At 59.9% G+C, this 17,158-nt stretch overlaps 1 protein-coding gene across 2 annotated transcripts in view; it reads left to right on the plus strand.

Moving 5' to 3' along the window:
• Positions 1-17,158, plus strand: part of DDR2 (discoidin domain receptor tyrosine kinase 2) — a 54,639-nt gene that overhangs the window by 24,640 nt on the left and 12,841 nt on the right. For both annotated transcript variants that reach the window (XM_037035193.1, XM_037035194.1), the window contains exons 3-10: positions 7,566-7,668; positions 9,201-9,432; positions 9,661-9,808; positions 10,100-10,205; positions 12,646-12,829; positions 13,900-14,143; positions 15,287-15,349; positions 16,127-16,257. In XM_037035193.1, the coding sequence (XP_036891088.1) occupies positions 7,566-7,668; positions 9,201-9,432; positions 9,661-9,808; positions 10,100-10,205; positions 12,646-12,829; positions 13,900-14,143; positions 15,287-15,349; positions 16,127-16,257 (1,211 nt within the window). The remainder of the gene's footprint in view (positions 1-7,565; positions 7,669-9,200; positions 9,433-9,660; positions 9,809-10,099; positions 10,206-12,645; positions 12,830-13,899; positions 14,144-15,286; positions 15,350-16,126; positions 16,258-17,158) is intronic.

Consider the following 17,158-nt stretch of genomic DNA (forward strand, 5'->3'; position numbering starts at 1 on the left):
CTTTCTCCGCATCCTCACCAGTACTTACTACTTCTTGTCTTTTTGGTGGCGGTAGCCATTCTAACAGGCGTGCGGTGATACCTCATCGTGCTTTCCGTTTGCATTTCCCTGGTGATGAGAAGTGTTGAATGTTGAGCGTCTTTTCATGCACCTGTTGGCCGTCCGTGTGTGTTCTTTGGACAAATGTCTATTTAGGTCCTCTGCCCATGTTTAATCGGATTCACCCCCTTTTTTGCTATTGAGTTGTATGAGTTCTCCGTATATTTGGGATATTAATGGATATTAACCCCTTGTAGGTGGAGGATTTGCAAATGTCTTCTCCCGCCCAGGAGGCTGTCTTTGCATTCCGCTGACGGTTTCCTTGGCCACGCAGATGCGTATTCGGTTGCTGTTTTTCCCTTCTTTGCTGTTGCTTTTGGTGTCAAAGTTGAAAACCCACCCCCAAGGCCTACATCAAGGTGCCGACTGCTCCTGTTTTCTTCAAAGAGCTGTATGGTTTCTGATCTTCTGGCCAAGCCTTTAATCCGTTCTGAGTCGACTTTGGTGTGTGGGGCAACGTGGAGGCCCGGCTTCCCTCTTTGGCGTGTGGCTGTTCATTTCTCAACACCACTCACTGAACCAGCTGTCCTTCCCCCATTTCACATTCTGGGCTCTTTTGTCATGAATAATCGATCACGTATTTTCATGGGTTGATTTCCGGGGTGACTGTATTCCACTGATGTCTATGTCTATTTCTATGCCAGCCCCCCACTGTTTCGAGGACTGTAGACATGTGACGTCGTCTTAAGTCAGGAAGGAGGCCACCTCCAGCTTTGTTCCTCTTTCTCAAGATTGCTTTGGCTGTGTGGAGGGTTTTTTTGTGATTCCCTACAAACGTTGGGATCATTTGTTCTATTTGAAAAATGCCATTGGAGCTTTGACAGGGACTGCCTCGAATCTAAGGCTGCTTTGGGTAGAAGGGATGTTTAAGCGAGGCTGATTCTTCCGCTGTAAGAGCCCGGGACGTCTTGCCGCATATTGGTGTCTTCCCCAATGGCGTTCGTCAATGTTGTGTGGTTTTCAATATATGGGTCTCATATCTCCTCGGCTCAGCTTACCTCTAGGCCTCTTCATTGTTTTTGATACATTTGTTAACGGTATTGTTTTCTTTCTTTCTTTTTCTGACAGTTCACTGTCATCGTACTGAAATGCGAGAGTTTTTCCGGGCATTGGTTCTGGGCCCTGTCACGGGAGGCAGGTTTCGTTTGTGGTCACAGGCCAGCAAACCCGGGGCCCGGGGCGTCCTCGGACTCGGACGGGCAGCACACTCCCTCGGCCGCCCTCCAGACTCCTGCCAGTTCGGCTGCTCTTGGCCCTGAGGTCTCACGTCTGCGGTGACAGCAGCGTGAAGCCACGGGGCTCGCTGGCCCCACCGAGGCAGCGGAGGCGAGGGGTGTCCACGCTGGTTCCAGCTCTGTTGCTCTCCAGCTTGGAGGCTTTAGGTGGCTCTGTGGGTCCCCCTTTGCTCCCTTGGGAAACAGGCAGGACACATTGCCCTCGATTCACAGGGACCAGATGAGACCAGGGGGTCGGTAGGCTTCGGAAAGCTACCAGCAAACACCACAGTTGGGGTTTGTTATTTTTGGGAGAGAACAAAGTTAAAGTAACCCTAACACCATGTGACAATGGCTTCTGTCAAGTAGCTGACAGAGGAGGAAAGAAAAAAATAGCTCGTTAGCGACCGCTGTGGTCCCTGAGGTCTCCGAGACAGACGTGAGTTACCTCTGGGGAGCAGGGGTTTCTACCAACCCTGCACTGGGCCGTCCCAACCCAGGGGGATGCAGGGCCCTGAGCCTGGACTGAGCGACTCTGCAACGGCGTGTTTTTCTGGGGAGAACAGCCTGACTATGGACTTAGCTCTCGGTCTGACCCGCAGGCCTCGGAAGAGCATGGATGTGGCCAGACTGGCCTCCCAGAATGTTTTCGGTGGTTCAATGTGCACACAGTAAAGTTCAGGCATTCGAACAATGAGACCCTGTGTGGGGGGGGGGTAGTTGACCTTGAGTCAGAGGTGACAAGTTGTTTAAAAACCGGTGACTTCCCCCCCGCTTCCCAGACACTTATGACCGTGCCCACTGTCTTGGGTGCTGTGGTGACGACCTTGGGGACATGTGACCAACGTACAAAACCGCACTTGCTTCTCTCAGCAAGCAAGTGGCAGATTCTCCTGCAGAGAAGGGTCTGAATGAGGCCGCATGGGATGTGAGCTCACACAGGTGACAGGAGGCTGAGAAGGAGCCGGTAAGACTCTTGTCCCTTTAAACAGCAGGGGTGAGAAGCACAGAGTGAGCGAGCCAGGAGGTGACGGATGGACAGACAGACGGAAGTCGCCTGGGCTGCGCGGCTGAGCCCCACCCCCAGAGCCTGGAGTCTCCCTGCGTGGCCATGGGCACCTGACATGGGAAGGGAGTTTTAGGGACACTCACGTCCAGTCTGCCGGACGCTGGAGGCGGAAGGCGGGAGGCCGAGCCCTGTCTCCTGTGAATGAGCGCCACGGACTCTAGCCACGGCCTAACCGGCACAGGAGGGGCTCCAGCTACGGGGGCGGGGCAGACACACGCAGGAAAGCTGTGGTTTTATTTTGTTTGTTTGTTTTTGGTGGGTTCTGGGGGTGTCTAATCCACGGCCCACGGGCCACATGCAGCCCAGGATCGCTGTCAATGCGGCTCAACAGAACATGGTAAATTTAGTTAAAACCTGAGGAGATGTTTTTGCAAGTACGTGTCACACTGTGCTTAACGGGTAGTCCTAGACAACCTTCCTTCTTCCAGAGCAGCCCAGAGACGCCAAAAGGCCGGACGCCCTCGATGTAGATGAAGGATTCAGTTCCCTGTGGGAGAGGCGGCCCAGCTCAGTCCCTGACGTGGGGCCATTTCTCGCAGACACCGCCTCCGCTCCTTCTAAAGCCACCCAGAGTCCGATGGCCCTCAGGAGGTTACCTACTGAAGCCTCCAGCGCCACGGGTTAGTGGCCATAATGGTGCTTCTTTACAGGAACGGCCTGAGGAATTGTGCGTTAGTATACACGTTCACTGCTGAGAGCCACCACACTTAGCAAAGGTCAAGATTCTTCACCTTGCAATTAGTTTTACTCTGACACATTCTGAAAAAAGATTGGAGTTGGCTTCCAAAGTTGAATAAGTAAGAGAGAAAGAAAAAAAAGAAAGGAAGGAAGAAAAAAAGGAAGAGTATGTCTAGGCCACACCACCCTGAACGCGCCTGATCTCATCTCATCTCAGAAGCTAAGCAAGGTCGGGCCTGGTTAGTATTTGGATGGGAGAAAGAAAGAAAGAAGGAAAGAAAGAAGGAAAGGGAAAGAAAGAAGGAAAGAAAGAAAGAAAGAAAGAAAGAAAGAAAGAAAGAAAGAAAGAAGGAAAGAAAGAAAGAAGGAAAGAAAGAAGGAAAGAAAGAAAGAAAGAAAGAAGGAAAGAAGGAAAGAAGGAAAGGGAAAGAAAGAAAGAAAGAAGGAAAGGGAAAGAAAGAAGGAAAGGGAAAGAAAGAAAGAAAGAAAGAAAGAAAGAAAGAAAGAAAGAAAGAAAGAAAGAAAGAAGGAAAGAAAGAAAGAAGGAAAGAAAGAAGGAAAGAAAGAAAGAAAGAAAGAAAGAAAGAAAGCAAGAAAGCAAGCTGAATCAAGAGGATGGAAAACAGGGACTCCAACGAGCCGGGCTTATTTCAGGTTAATATGCAAACGCTGCATCTGGCTCTCCGGGGTTGGCTGGTGACCGCCTCGACTGGGCTCTGAGCTTCCTAGCAGTCAGTGCAAAAGGAAAACAATCAGTTAACAGGTCTGCCCCCAAGGTACAAGTGAGGGTTTGTCCCTGAGCAGTGGGTGGAGAAGCTGCTGCCTCCTGAGAAGAAACGGAAGAACCAGGCGAAACCCCCCGGTGGTCTCCTGAGGCACCGACCGGTGCCGAGGCCGTGAGAGCCGAGGAGCTCAGAGTGGAGATGGGGGCACCGGGACCCGATGCTCCTTCCTCTATGGCTGCTTCAGCCGACGGTCACTTTGGGGCCAGGGGTGGACGCAGGCTCCACCAGGCAAATGGCACCTGCGGGGCACGCCCAGAGCTTCTCGCCCCACCTCTCGCCCAGCTGGTTGCCGGGTGCCAGTGGCGGCAGCAGCGTGAACACGGCGGGAGACGCCCTGCGGAGGCCGAGCTGAGCTATGGGTCAAACAAGGCAGAGCTGGACACCCCTGGTCTGGGCCAAGCCGCGCCTCTGCAGCCTCGCCGACGGAGGACGAGCAACCGGAGGCTCAGGGGTGTTGTGACCTGTCTCGGAGTCCTGTCACCAGGAGTGGCAGGACCGAGTGTCCGGCACCCACGATTCCTGCAGCGTTCTGTCCGCTCCTCCACTCCCTGCTGCTCACTGTGGAGCCTGACCCCCTCGTGGGGGAGCAACGCACTGTTTTGCTGTGACGCCTTCCTTGACCCTGCGTCCCTTCCCTCAGGGCCCTGAAATGCAGCTCAGCTTGGGGACCCTCCCTGGAGCTTGGCAGGAACAGTTTCTGGAAAGTTTGGGGTCTTCTAGGAAAATGGCCGTCCCAGTGGGCAGCTTCTAAGGGGTATTTCAATTGGGCCAGAGAGGTCTTGGTGAAGCAGCCTCCTGGCACCGGGCAGAAACCAAACAGTCCGCCTTGGCCCCCAGTGGGATATGCAGATGGAGACACGCACCTGAGCAGGGACCGGCCTGGCGCAGCCTGCGGGGCGGCTCCTGTGGAGGTCAGCCCACGTTCAGCTGCATTAACTGGGTCGCCCTGTCCTTTCTGGGTTTGGGAGAACTGGGCTGTGGTCACCTGGGGAGGAAGAAGAGGGACGAGGGATCGGACACCTGCATCCCAGGCCGGGTCCCCTGAGTCGGCGGAGCCATCCCCTCTCTGGGCCATCGCAGCGGCTGGACTCCTGGAGGTCCGTCTTGGCTCTGAGGTCTCCCCGTGGCAGGTGCTCCTGTGGAGCACAGGCCTTGGTCCCTGTGCCGCTTGGTCCTGTCCTCCCTGTGCCAAGCGGGCGGTGGCAGCCCCCAGGGCTCAGGCCTGGCGTGTTTCGAGTGGTTTCCTGGAAGCGGCATGTGGGGCGCCCACTGATGGGGAGCTGTGGCCTGGGGCGCACGGCCCGATGTGAACTGCACGGTGCAACTGAGGTTCTGGGGCGGCTGCTCCTCCCGGGCCTCCTGCTGCCTGCGGGCCTGCCGGAAGCTCCGCTAGTGCGGGGGCATGGCCCTGCTGCCGGGCAAGAGCCGCTGTGGGCTCTGGTACTTTTCCACTCTGAGAAACTGGAAGAGGGCTCCGTCCAGGAGATGACGGGCGGCGGAAGTGGTGGGGAAGCCACCAGCACCGCTCATAGCAGAGAATCAGGAGCCCCGCTCTGCTGTGAGGCCCACCTGTCACACTTCTGGCCGGGCCCTGATGGGCTCCCAGACAGGCCCGGGTGGGGAAGCGTCTGCGAAACAATGGGGTGAGTGTGTGTGTGTGTGGGTGGGGGGGCAGCGGGCATCTGGCATTTAGGACCTGGGCCCACTTGGCACCATTGGCTGGGCTCCCTTCCACCGAGGAGCTGACCCAAAACTGGCACATTCCATGGGACAGCCGCTTGGTGCTGCTGACAAGTGCCATGTGGGTGGCCCTGGGCCATGGCCTGTCCTGGTCCCAATGCCCCACCATGATGAAAGGCCATCCAGCGCCAGCTGGTCACTTGCCTGGGCCCAAAGGAGCCCAGCTCACTGGGACCTGCCGTCCCAAGCCCTGGGTCTTTGGGGGGGCTCCAAAGCCCAGGGGCTCGTCAGCCTTGAGGACCTGCTCTCTCAAGCTCGTTTGGGCTTCGGTCACGAGAGTCCCTTGGTCAGTCGTCGAGCGTTCTCAGGGCACCACACGGAAAGGGAGACTGCGGTTCTTCGCCGTCAAGCCTCTTCCCGTTTAGCTCTACACTGTACCTTCGTCTATGTCGCAAACCCTGCAATGTATTTTCGTTGTTTAACTCGCCACTCGCCCGTCTCTACTGTGTGATCTCTACTGTGTTTCTGCGATCAACAGAAACACCCGTGTCTCCGTGCAAAACACGGCCCCTTTCTCCAGCTCCTTCTGGAAGTTTCTCTCCTTTAAGCAGTGGGGCCGTCATGCGCTGTGGCACCGTCTTCTCCATGATTCTTGGGCTTGGCGTCACTCGGCGTCTTGGGTGTAGAATGTGCGTTGAATTTGAAAACATTTCCCCCAGATTCTATTCAAGCAGTGTTCTGTCTTCCCCTCTTCTCTTTCCCGGTCGACATGCCGACCGGGAGGGCTGACGCGCTCCGTGTCTTAGCGAGGTTCTGTCTTTCTGTCGGCTGACTGGCTGCTTTGCTGTCTTGTTTCACTTTGGCTGGTTTCCATGGATGTTTTCAGGTTCGTGGATCTTGGCTTCAAGGCGCCTCTGCCTTTGGTCCCAGCCAGCGTGTTCGATCTCGCACCGCCAGAGATCCGATCCGCACCCCCCCTAAATCACCCAGCTCCCCTCAAGGTTTGACCACGGCAGCGCCATTACGGCTGGTCGAGTTTTCTGGTTCCACCTACTCTGTCAGCCCTGCCTCCGTTTCGGTCGGCCAGTTTCCCCCTCTGGGTTCTGTTTCCCTTCTTCCAGAGTGACTGTTTGTTCAACGGCATGGGGCCTGTTCATGTGAAAAATGGGTTTTGTTGATCTGAAATGGGAGCGTAGCTGGGAACCTCGTGGGTATGGAGTGACCACGCTGTGTGCTAGGGTCTCCCCTCCCCTTGTCCTCTGCAGGCTCCCCTCTCGTCCCCTCCCCTCAGAAATGCTCCCTCTGGCCCCTGCCTGCACTGTCCCCCCTCCGTGCAGCAGCCACGGTCACGGCCGGACACTGGTGCCACCGTGGGGCTCACCGCCTTGGTCTCCTGTCTCTCGGGGGCCACTGCCCTGGGCTGCCTGGCAGTCACGACATTGAAACCCGCGATTTCACACACACACTGTCCGTTCCTTCTTTGTCTTTCGGCTTACCCAGCAGAGGAAGCCCGGCCCCTGTGCCCCCCCCCTCAGGGGGTGGGGAGGCCCATCTCTGAGGGTTCTGGGCCCCAAGCTGAGTGCTGATGGGGCAACGCTGTGCACTCAGCCCCCTCCCAGGAGCATCTGCTGGATTTTCGCCCTGGTTTCCTGAAGTCGGCTCCCTGGAGAGAGGAATGCTCTGGACCCCTGGGGGCCGGGGTCGGTGGATAAACTGTTGGAGCTCGCCCACCCGCTGACAAAGGGGCAGGGCGGGCCCTGGGGCTTTCCCAAAGGAAAGGAAAGGTCACCCAGTGGGTGGTACTCGTCTGAGTCTGGGCCGAATGGCAGCCCGGCCCAGGGTCAAGGTGTGGACGACCGAATGGTAACCAGTGTGGAGGCCGACCCGGGAGGAGAAAGAGGCCGAGAGTCACCGTGCGGCAGCTGGGGTCACAGGGGCTTTGGGGGGCCGCCTTTCCCGCATCCACTAACCAGCCCCCTTCCCCCCGGGGTCTCTGGGAGGATGAGTGAAGACCCCCGTCTCTGGTTTCTCCTGGTCCAGCTGTGTGCCGCTATCCCCTGGGCATGTCGGGCGGCCACATTCCGGATGAGGACATCACCGCGTCCAGCCAGTGGTCGGAATCCACCGCTGCCCGATACGGAAGGTGAGGGGCATCCCCAGGAACTGGGGTCCTGGCGGGGGGTGGGCAAAGGCTGGTGCTTGGCAGGAGCTGGAGGGGACGGGGAAGGCTTCACGGGCCTGTCCCATGTCGCCACACCGGGTATTTTCAGGGAGAGGGTTCCGGGCTCAGCTGCGGCTTCAGTTCTGGTGACATCCAGAGCTCAGTGGCCAGAGCCACCGTACAGCGGGGGCTCAGTGATTCTCGGGGACTTCCATTCTGTCCTCATTGGGAGATGCTGTAGGGAGGGGCTTGGCGGTGATGCTGGGGGAAGGGGAAGACTAGGTAGGACGTTGGGGTTAGAGACCCGTCCTCGCCCTGGTCCCCTTCTCTGTGAAGCCTCACACACCATGGGATGTGCAGTGGGGTCCCCCCCTAGGCCTCCCTTTGATCAAGGGCCCCCAGTGTGGCATGTGGCTCATGCCTGGGCTCCAACGCCAGGACTCCTATAGGGAGAGAAACTCCTTCGCCCAAACCTTCGCCCCTGTGCCCGCGGGGGCCCAACCCCCTCCTGTGATCTGATCCTTTGGGGGCACAGCATTGACTTCTGCTCCCTGGGCGTCACCCACAGGAGAAGCAGCCCCCCTAAATTCCATATAGGGTGTCCAGGACAGGAGTGGGGTGGGGCTGGAAAGGGACACCGAGGGGCAGGTGACACCTGTGAGGGAAGGCACATTGCAGGGAAGAGGGGACGCGGTCACAGGGTCCCCCCCTGAGCCTGATGCCAATTTCACGATGAGCCTGCTCCCCAGCAGCTGGACACACCCGCGTCCCTCCTGCCTACCACGGGCTTCTGCTCAGCCTGGTGGCCGTGCCCACACAGGAGACCCTGGCGTCTGCCCCTCCCACGCCTGGGACTCGACTCCCAGGCAGCGAGTGGCCAGCCAGCGTTGTCACGCTGAGACACGCGGGAGGGGCCGGTGCACGGCTGTGGGGAGGACTGCACAGCATGGGACCTCCACTGAGCCCCACGTCAGGATGGAGCTGGGGCCCTGTGTGACCCAAAGGCCTCCAGCTCCCGGTGGCAGCTGCCTTCTGGGTTCTTGGGGCCCACGGAGAGGGGCCCAGCCACACGAGGCTGCGGTGACGGCAGTCTGACCGCTGGGGAGAGCCCAAGGCGTCTGCCCGGACTGGACTCCCGACGTCCCCTCCCAGGACGGGCAAAGCTTGCCGAGGGCTGGGGTCACACCTGGGGCCTCACACACGGTGCCCCCTNCACGGCTGTGGGGAGGACTGCACAGCATGGGACCTCCACTGAGCCCCGCGTCAGGATGGAGCTGGGGCCCTGTGTGACCCAAAGGCCTCCAGCTCCCGGTGGCATCTGCCTTCTGGGTTCTTGGGGCCCACGGAGAGGGGCCCAGCCACACGAGGCTGCGGTGACGGCAGTCTGACCGCTGGGGAGAGCCCAAGGCGTCTGCCCGGACTGGACTCCCGACGTCGCCTCCCAGGACGGGCAAAGCTTGCCGAGGGCTGGGGTCACACCTGGGGCCTCACACACGGTGCCTCCTGTGCCGCAGGCTGGACTCGGAAGAAGGGGACGGGGCCTGGTGCCCGGAGGTCCCGGTGGAGCCGGACGACCTCAAGGAGTTTCTGCAGGTCGACCTGCGCAGCCTGCACTTCATCACGCTGGTGGGGACCCAGGGCCGCCACGCCGGGGGCCACGGCATCGAGTTCGCCCCGATGTACAGGATCAACTACAGCCGGGACGGCAGCCGCTGGGTCTCCTGGAGGAACCGGCACGGGAGACAGGTAGGCGGCGGGGCGCCCGGGCCCCGCGTGGCTGCAGGAGAACATCACGGGCTGTCTACGCGGCTGTGGGTCCTCGAGTGACCAGGGGACCTGGCGAGGGGCGTGGGGGTCAGAGCGGAGCCTCTAGGCTGCCGGCCAAGCTGAGTGGATGATTCTCTCCTCGAACCGCAAGGCACGGGTCTGTCGGGGTGACAGCCGCCCCAGGGCTCTCCTCTGCCCTCTCCTCAGGTGCTGGACGGAAACAGTAACCCCTACGACATTTTCCTGAAGGACCTGGAGCCGCCCATTGTGGCCAGATTTGTCCGCTTCGTCCCGGTCACCGACCACGCGATGAACGTGTGCATGAGGGTGGAGTTGTACGGCTGCGTCTGGCTGGGTGGGTGTCTGGGAGCGGGCGTTGGGCCCCCCACCCCCAGGGAGGCAGGGCCGGCAGCTCTGCTCTCCCTCTGTGGTCAAGGGGAGAAGGGGACTTTGCTCGGCCCGCCCGGGGTGTGGCCCACCCCTACAGTGGCGGTGTCCCTGTCGCCCCGCTGACCGACCGACACGGGGACAGTTCCTCTGGGCTCCCTCACCCACATGGGGGCCCGGGGCACGTGCAGCGCAGATGGAGACCTTGGTGCCTCGGGGCCCCCCTGGCAGGGGCTGACCGCCGTGTCTCCCCCCGCAGACGGCCTGGTGTCCTACAGCGCCCCTGCTGGACAGCAGCTGGTGCTCCCGGGGGGCTCCGTCATCTACCTGAACGATTCCGTCTACGATGGAGCCGTGGGCTACAGGTGAACGCGGGGGGCAGTCGGCTGTCAGAATGGGGAGATGGCCCCCAGAAGGGAATCCTTGGGATCAATGATCAATCAGTCGGTCGTCAACCGGCGTTCATTTTCACCTGGGCGTCAGGAGCCCGTTTAGATGAACTGGAATTCACATTCTTCACTTGCAGGAATGCAGAACCCAGTCTGGGAGGACAAAGCAAAGGTGGGGAGACCATGAACCCCACTAAGCCCCTCCCCAGGGTGGCTCTGAGTGGGCAGCCATAGGCTTTGCCCCTGACCCAGGGCATGTGATTGGACCCAGTAATGGCTGACCTGCGGAGACAAAGGGCCGTGGGAGCCCAAGTGGCCAGTGTAGCAGATGGGATAGGCCACACGTTCAGGAAGGCCGACCCCCTCACTGTAAATGCCTTAGAAACTGCGTGGACGCAGACCCATGAGCCTGAGTGTGACAGGGTGCGCTTCCAGGGCGGGCCGACCCCCAGAGTGGGGGGCAGTGCAGGGAGCGAGGGTGGAAGTGGCCTGACTGCAGCAGAAACTGGCCCATGGGACGGGCCTGGGTGCACCCACGACAGCGGCCTGTTCAGGCCCCACAGGTGCTGGGGTTGGATAATGCCCGGGCCCACCTGTCCCCAGGCCTGGCCGTTCACCCACCCACTGCAGCACCCTTACGTCACTTAGCTCAGTCTCGACCCACAGAGGTGAGGCCTGGCACCGAGGTCAGACCCCAGCGAGGCCCAGACCAGAGCCCAGGGGCTGGTGACTCAGGAGTGAGGAGGCCCAGTGCCTCGCGGGCCAACGTGGGGGGCGCAGACCTCTGTCCTCCTGTTTCCGGTCACTTCCTCCCATCTGCCTGGTGACGGCTCATCCGCACTCGGGCCAGCCTGGCCTGCCTAGTCTCTAGGCCCCGAGGACATCAGAGGAGGCCTGAGTCCAGTCCGGTTCAGACCAGATCAGTCTTTGCTCGTCAGCCATCACTGTGATGGGTGCAGTGGGGAAGGGAGCCCAGTGTGGGGTAAGCCCCTGGCTGGTGTTGCCAAGGCGCCTGCTACTCATCGTGAGGCTCACGTAGTCAAACAGGAGAAAAGTGCTTGTGAGGGGGAGGGGCCACACCCACAGCCCGAAGGGTGGTGGCAGGGATGGCCCGGGAGGGGGGTGCTCTAAGGGCATTTGAGGCGCAGAGAACAGCGTGCGATGAGAGACTCACCGTTGAAGTTTGAGGGCAAGCGGTGCAGTGTGGTGAACCAGAGTGGTAGGTGGGAGGCCTAGTGAGGCAGCCTGTGTCCTGCTCTGATGTCAGGGCCCAGGAGGGGGCGGAGGATGGAGCCCCTGGCTGTGAGGTGACTCTGGGGCTGGGAGCGAGGAGGGCCATTCGCTCGGACAGCAGTGGCTGTGTTGTCACTTGGGCATGTTTCTCAGCGACTCTCCTGGTCTACAAGCCGGATGGAAATTAAACCTAAACGGGCGTTTCAGTTTGGCAGGGTTTTAACGCACTTGTCAGTGACAGCCCAGTTCCAGTGTTAGTTTGCATCCGTTTCAGGGGCACAGCAGAGCGATCAGACGCTTCTGCGATTTACGAAGGGGTCCCAGTGCAAGGCCAGTGCCCACGGGGCCCAGGCAGAGCTGTGGCCGTATTCCCGACTCTTGGGCCTGGAGTTCCAAGGCCTGACATGATTCCGTGGCTGCCGATCTGCACTTTTTAGCCCCTCCCCTGTTCACCAGCTGGGTGCAAGGGGTGCTGGTCTCTCGCCCCACGGTTTGACGTCGGGTTGCGTGTGGGAGGTGTGGGGTGGAAGGGGCTGGGACAACTCACTGAGTGAGGACGACGCCCAGTCAAAGGCCGTGGGGACAGCTTCCCAGCAGCCCGGAGACTGGGCGGCTGCGTGCGCTCCCTCCCTCCCTCCCTCCCTTGTTGATTGGATCACGCTGAGTCATCTTTCAGGAGGGGTCGGGGTGGCGGATTACAGACGGCGTAGGCAACCATTGAATGTTGCTGAAACGTTTGGCCAGGGAAGAGGTGATCAGAGTCAGGCATTCTGGAACATTCCTCTCTAGGAAACATGATTGCCCACGGACGCAGGACGGCCCGTGAAACGCGGGGTCTGGCAGGAGTAGGGCTGCTGAGTGTGGTTCCTCGGGTCACAATGTGGGTGAGACAGCGTGTGGTTCTCATTTGAACACGTCACCTAACACGTCCTAGGGTGTGCTCGAGTGTGACACGGTGATGGTAGGGAATGACGTGCTTGTGGCTTTGTCAGAAAAGGTCTCGTGATAAGCCAGGGGCGAGCTCTGTGCCGGGCCCTGGGGTCCGGGGTTCTTCATGACCCTCCCACCCCCGCCGTGACCTGCTTCTCCAAAGCCCGGGGCCCGGTGCAGGGAGAGCCCTTCCCTGGACAGGCCCTTCACCGCGGGCTCCTCTCTCCCTTTCCCTCTGGCCCTGGCCGAGCAGCATGACCGAGGGGCTGGGCCAGCTGACGGACGGGGTGTCAGGCTTGGACGACTTCACGCAGACCCACGAGTACCACGTGTGGCCAGGCTACGACTACGTGGGCTGGAGGAACGAGAGCGCCACGCACGGCTACGTGGAGATCGTGTTCGAGTTCGACCGTGTCAGGAACTTCACCACCATGAAGGTGAGCGGGCCAGCGCGGCGGCACATGGGGGGTGGGGCTGCAGGACAGGCCCCTGACCCCACCGGTCTGGCCACCTCCTCCTTGGCCACCGAGGCAGTCGACCGAGGCCACCGCCCCTCGCAATCTAGGGTTCCAGCCCCCGAGCACCTCTTCGGCCCAGTCTGCAGGACCCAGAGTACGTTCAGGCCCATGACAGAATGACAGAACGTATTCTGGGTGCCTCCTTCCACAATCAGGAGAGAAAACTGAACTCAGGGCCAGCAATTGGTCTCGCCTTTTAATGGCGCGGCTGTAAAATATGGTTTTAAACTGTTGGCCGTCCCGGGAGAGTGCTGGCGGTCCCTTCCAGGGAGGGGGCTCCCAGCAGGCTGACCTCCGGGAAAGGGTGGGGCTTTGCATTTCCAACCTCTGCCCACCCACAGCAGCGAGGTCTTACGAGGAGATTCCTGCTCTTCTGTCTCCAAGTTCATTTATTTTTAAAGATTTTAATTATTTCTGTTTAGAGAGAGGGGAAGGGAAGGAGAAAGAGAGGGAGAGAGACATCAGTGTGTGGTTGCCCCTCATGCGCCCCCTACTGGGGACCTGGCCCGCAACCCAGGCGTGTGCCCTGACTGGGACTCGAACTGGCGACTCTTCGGTTCTCAGGCTGTTGCTCAATCCACTGAGCCACACCAGCCAGGGCTGTCCCCCAGTTCTTGCCTGTCATCATTTGTCTGCGTTGGGTGTCAGTGCTCTTACTGGGTCTCAGGCTCCTCCTAGGAGGGGACCCTGCTCTCTGACCTCTGTCCCTGGCACGTCACATACGCCAGTGTGACGAGTGTTTGCGATGACGCGATTGCCATGGCCGTCTTGCCTACGCTAGCCTTCACGGTTACAAACGTCTCTGCTGCCTCAGGCACAAGGAGGGGCAGGCGTGTGGCAGGAACGGGGCGGGGGGGGGGGGCAAGAAGACTCTTCTTGGACCCTTGCAGGAGAGCCGGCCAGGCGGTGGTCGTCCCGGGGACTCGGAGACCGCTCCCTGTCCGGGGAGTCCCCGCGCCCACAGGCCCCTGCGTCCCCTCCCCTCCCAGGTGCATTGCAACAACATGTTCGAGAAAGGCGTGAAGATCTTCAAGGAGGTGCAGTGCTACTTCCGCTCGGACGCCAGCGAGTGGGAGCCGCAGGCCGTCTCCTTCCCGCTCGTGCTGGACGACGCCAACCCCAGCGCCCGCTTTGTCACCGTGCCGCTGCAGCACCGCATGGCCAGCGCCGTCAAGTGCCAGTACCACTTCGCCGACACCTGGATGATGTTCAGCGAGGTCACCTTCCAGTCCGGTGCGGGCGGGTGCCCAGGGGGCGGACTGGGGCACGGGGAGGGCCGGAGGGGACAGGGCGTGCCCGAGGGTCTCGCTCCTTCGTGGAAAAGAGCTGGAGGACGAAGGATGGGGACAGGACAGTGCGACGTGTTAGGGACGTCCTGTGAATGAAGCCATGTGAGGAGAAGGCCGCCTGGCCAAGGCCGCCTGGCCACGGCCGCAACATTTAAATGAAAATCCCTAAAGACGCACAAAGTCGGGAGGGACAGTGGGCCTGCAGGTCTTGTGTGGGCCACGCCCGTTTGCTCCGGTCTCCGTTTTGCTGCCGTATTTTGAGGCGAATTGAAGACATCGCCCGCCTGCCTGCCTGCCTAAGAATGGTCGGGCACTCTGAGAAAACAGCCTCGTCTTTGCATGGGCGATGCCGTGGGGACGTCTAACCCAGTCACTCATGGATACGGTGACACCCTCACGTCCCTCGTGGCCCGTCCACGCTCCGTCCCCAACAGGGATCCAAGCAGGGCCCTCTCGGGGAGTTGCCTTACGTAGGTTCCTGAACGTCTCTTTTCATCGGGAACAGCCCTTTGTGAAACACTGCGTCCGGTTCGGCCGGTGGCGAGGCCGTGCCCACGGGATGGCGTAGCTACGGCTGTTTCGGTCTGTCCCGCATTTATTTTTGTGGAGGGTTTTTCCTACTCTGGGCTAGGTGCTTTTCAAAAAAATTCTGTTTCAGGGTTGGGGAAAACAATCAATTGTTTCATTAGGGAAAAGTTTGCTCGATTAGTCCGAGAGTGTCTGGCGCCCCCGCCCCAGGCCCACTCCCCGGCTGAGCGCTCTGTCCGTTTTGCCGACTTTGGGTCCTACCTCTTCTGCAACCGTTATGGTAACGTGTGACCCCAAACCTCCCCATCGCCGTTCCTTAAACTTCCCTGGGCCGTGGCATCTAGTATACAGTAATTTAAACAGAATTTTACAGAAGTTGCCCTTACTGCCTAGGAGAATGGTGATACTTTTGTTCAGTAAGGTACATGAGGTCGTTTTTAAGAAAGGCAGGTGACAGCCCATGGAATTGAGTTCACCGTGCGCGGGGTCACGACCTGCCTCCCATAACCTGAGGCCTCCAGGTCCCGCCTGCAGCCCTGACGTCCCGTGTCTCTCACAGATGCCGCCATGTACAACAGCTCCGGAGCCCCGCCCACCGCACCCTCAGCCCCGCCCACCTACGGTAGGTGGGCGTCCTCCTTGGAGAAGCAGGTGGGAGGAGCTTCTGGAGAGGGGCGGGGCTGTGCAGGAGTCTGTGCAGGAGGCCCGGTACTGGGGGATGAGGAGGGGCCCTGGGAACGCAGACGGCTCACCCCCAAAGTGAAGGGCGCCCACACACTCTCTGTGTGGCTGGGTCACTGACTTCGCAACCCAGCCGAAGGGACCCCGGTTGTTCCCATTGCTCCATGTGAGTTTGGGGAGCGGGGAGCCGAGGCAGGGAACGGGACAGTCCGCCTGGGCCTCATGGGTTGAGGGGGTCCCTGCACGGGTGGGGCTCCGGGAAGCGAAATGCCAGGCTCTCTGGTGGCGGACGATTGTGTATCTGTGGGTCCTGACACCCCCTGGCCGCAGGAGCAGCCCTCTGGGAATCCGAGACCCCGCGTCTCCAGAGAGGCCGCTCAGCCACCTTGTCCCGTCTCAGAGACGCAGCGGTGCTCACGCGGTGTGATTAGTGGCCTGTAGTCGCAGGCCTCGGTGACAGAGAAACACAGTGTTGGGAAGAATGGAAAACCCGCCCATTGGTGGATCTGACACAGGAGGAGGAGGAGCCGCAGGAGGAGCTGCTGGGCCCGTGGCGGCGGGGCGTTGCTGTGGGTGCCGAACCCAGGGCGGGTAGCGTGGCCGCTGGAGAGAGTGTCCTGAAGGGCCAGGTTCTGCCGCCTGCCCCTGGTCCGGTCCCCAGGCTCCCCCTGGCTCCACCAGAGGCTCATCTGCCCTGTCTCCGTGTCCCTGGTCACAGACCCCATGCTGAAGGCCGATGACAGCAGCACCCGAATCCTCATCGGCTGCCTGGTGGCCATCATCTTCATCCTCCTGGCCATCATCGTCATCATCCTCTGGAGGCAGTTCTGGCAGAAGATGCTGGAGAAGGTGAGGCTGTGCCGGGCCGCGGCCGCCCAGACGGGGAGGGCGGCCTGGGAATGGCGGCGCTCACCCGGGCTGCCGGGAAGCGTGGGGACCGAGGGGCGCGTAGCTGTGGCAGCCAGAGAGGCGCGAGCACGTCCATGGTCTCGTTTTCAGAGCGAAGACCACGGAATCTCCCCAGAGGTTCCCCTCCCAGTGTGTGAGGTCTCGGCCCGGGCGTTGCCCTCGGAGACTCTGATCCCCTGAGTTGGGGGCAGGGTGCGGCAGGTGCATTTTTTATCCTCACCTAAGGATAGTATTGATTTGAGAGGGAGAGAGAGAGGGAGAGGAACATGATGTGGGAGAGAAACATCAATCGGTTGCCTCCCGTATGCACCCGGACCAAGGAATCGAACCCACAACCTGAGCTCATGACTTGACCGGGAGTCGAACCCACAACCTTTCGCTGTATGAGACAATGCTCCAGCCAACCCAGCCACTGGGACAGAGCAGACGTGTGTCCTTTACATAAAAAAATTAACAAGTGATTCTGAGGGACAGCCCACACCGACAAACTCCAACAATACTGTTCCTTCGCTTCTTTGCTGTTTGTTTGCTTTCTCAGAGTGTGTGGGTTTAGAGAACGTCCCAGCCAAGTCCCTCACAACTGTGTTCCTATTTCAGTCTGCACTGAAAGTTACGGTTGTCCACCCCTCCACGTCGCTCCTCAGAGGGTTTCTCAAATTATCTGAGTAGTTTTTATTCCATTTGTCTACCACCTAACGTCCACAGAAACTTCTGGGTGTGTTGTGTTTGTGGAACCTCGGCGAGGGTGGGGAGCTGGGCGCAGCTGCCGTTGGGCATCTTTCTGGCGAGTTCACCTGACAGGTTCCATGTCCTACGACTCATGCCCTGACTTCTGGGCTCC

Source organism: Sturnira hondurensis, unplaced genomic scaffold (assembly GCF_014824575.4).
Source record: "Sturnira hondurensis isolate 20B ecotype Veracruz unplaced genomic scaffold, ASM1482457v3 Scaffold0022215, whole genome shotgun sequence".
Classification (NCBI taxonomy): domain Eukaryota; kingdom Metazoa; phylum Chordata; class Mammalia; order Chiroptera; family Phyllostomidae; genus Sturnira; species Sturnira hondurensis.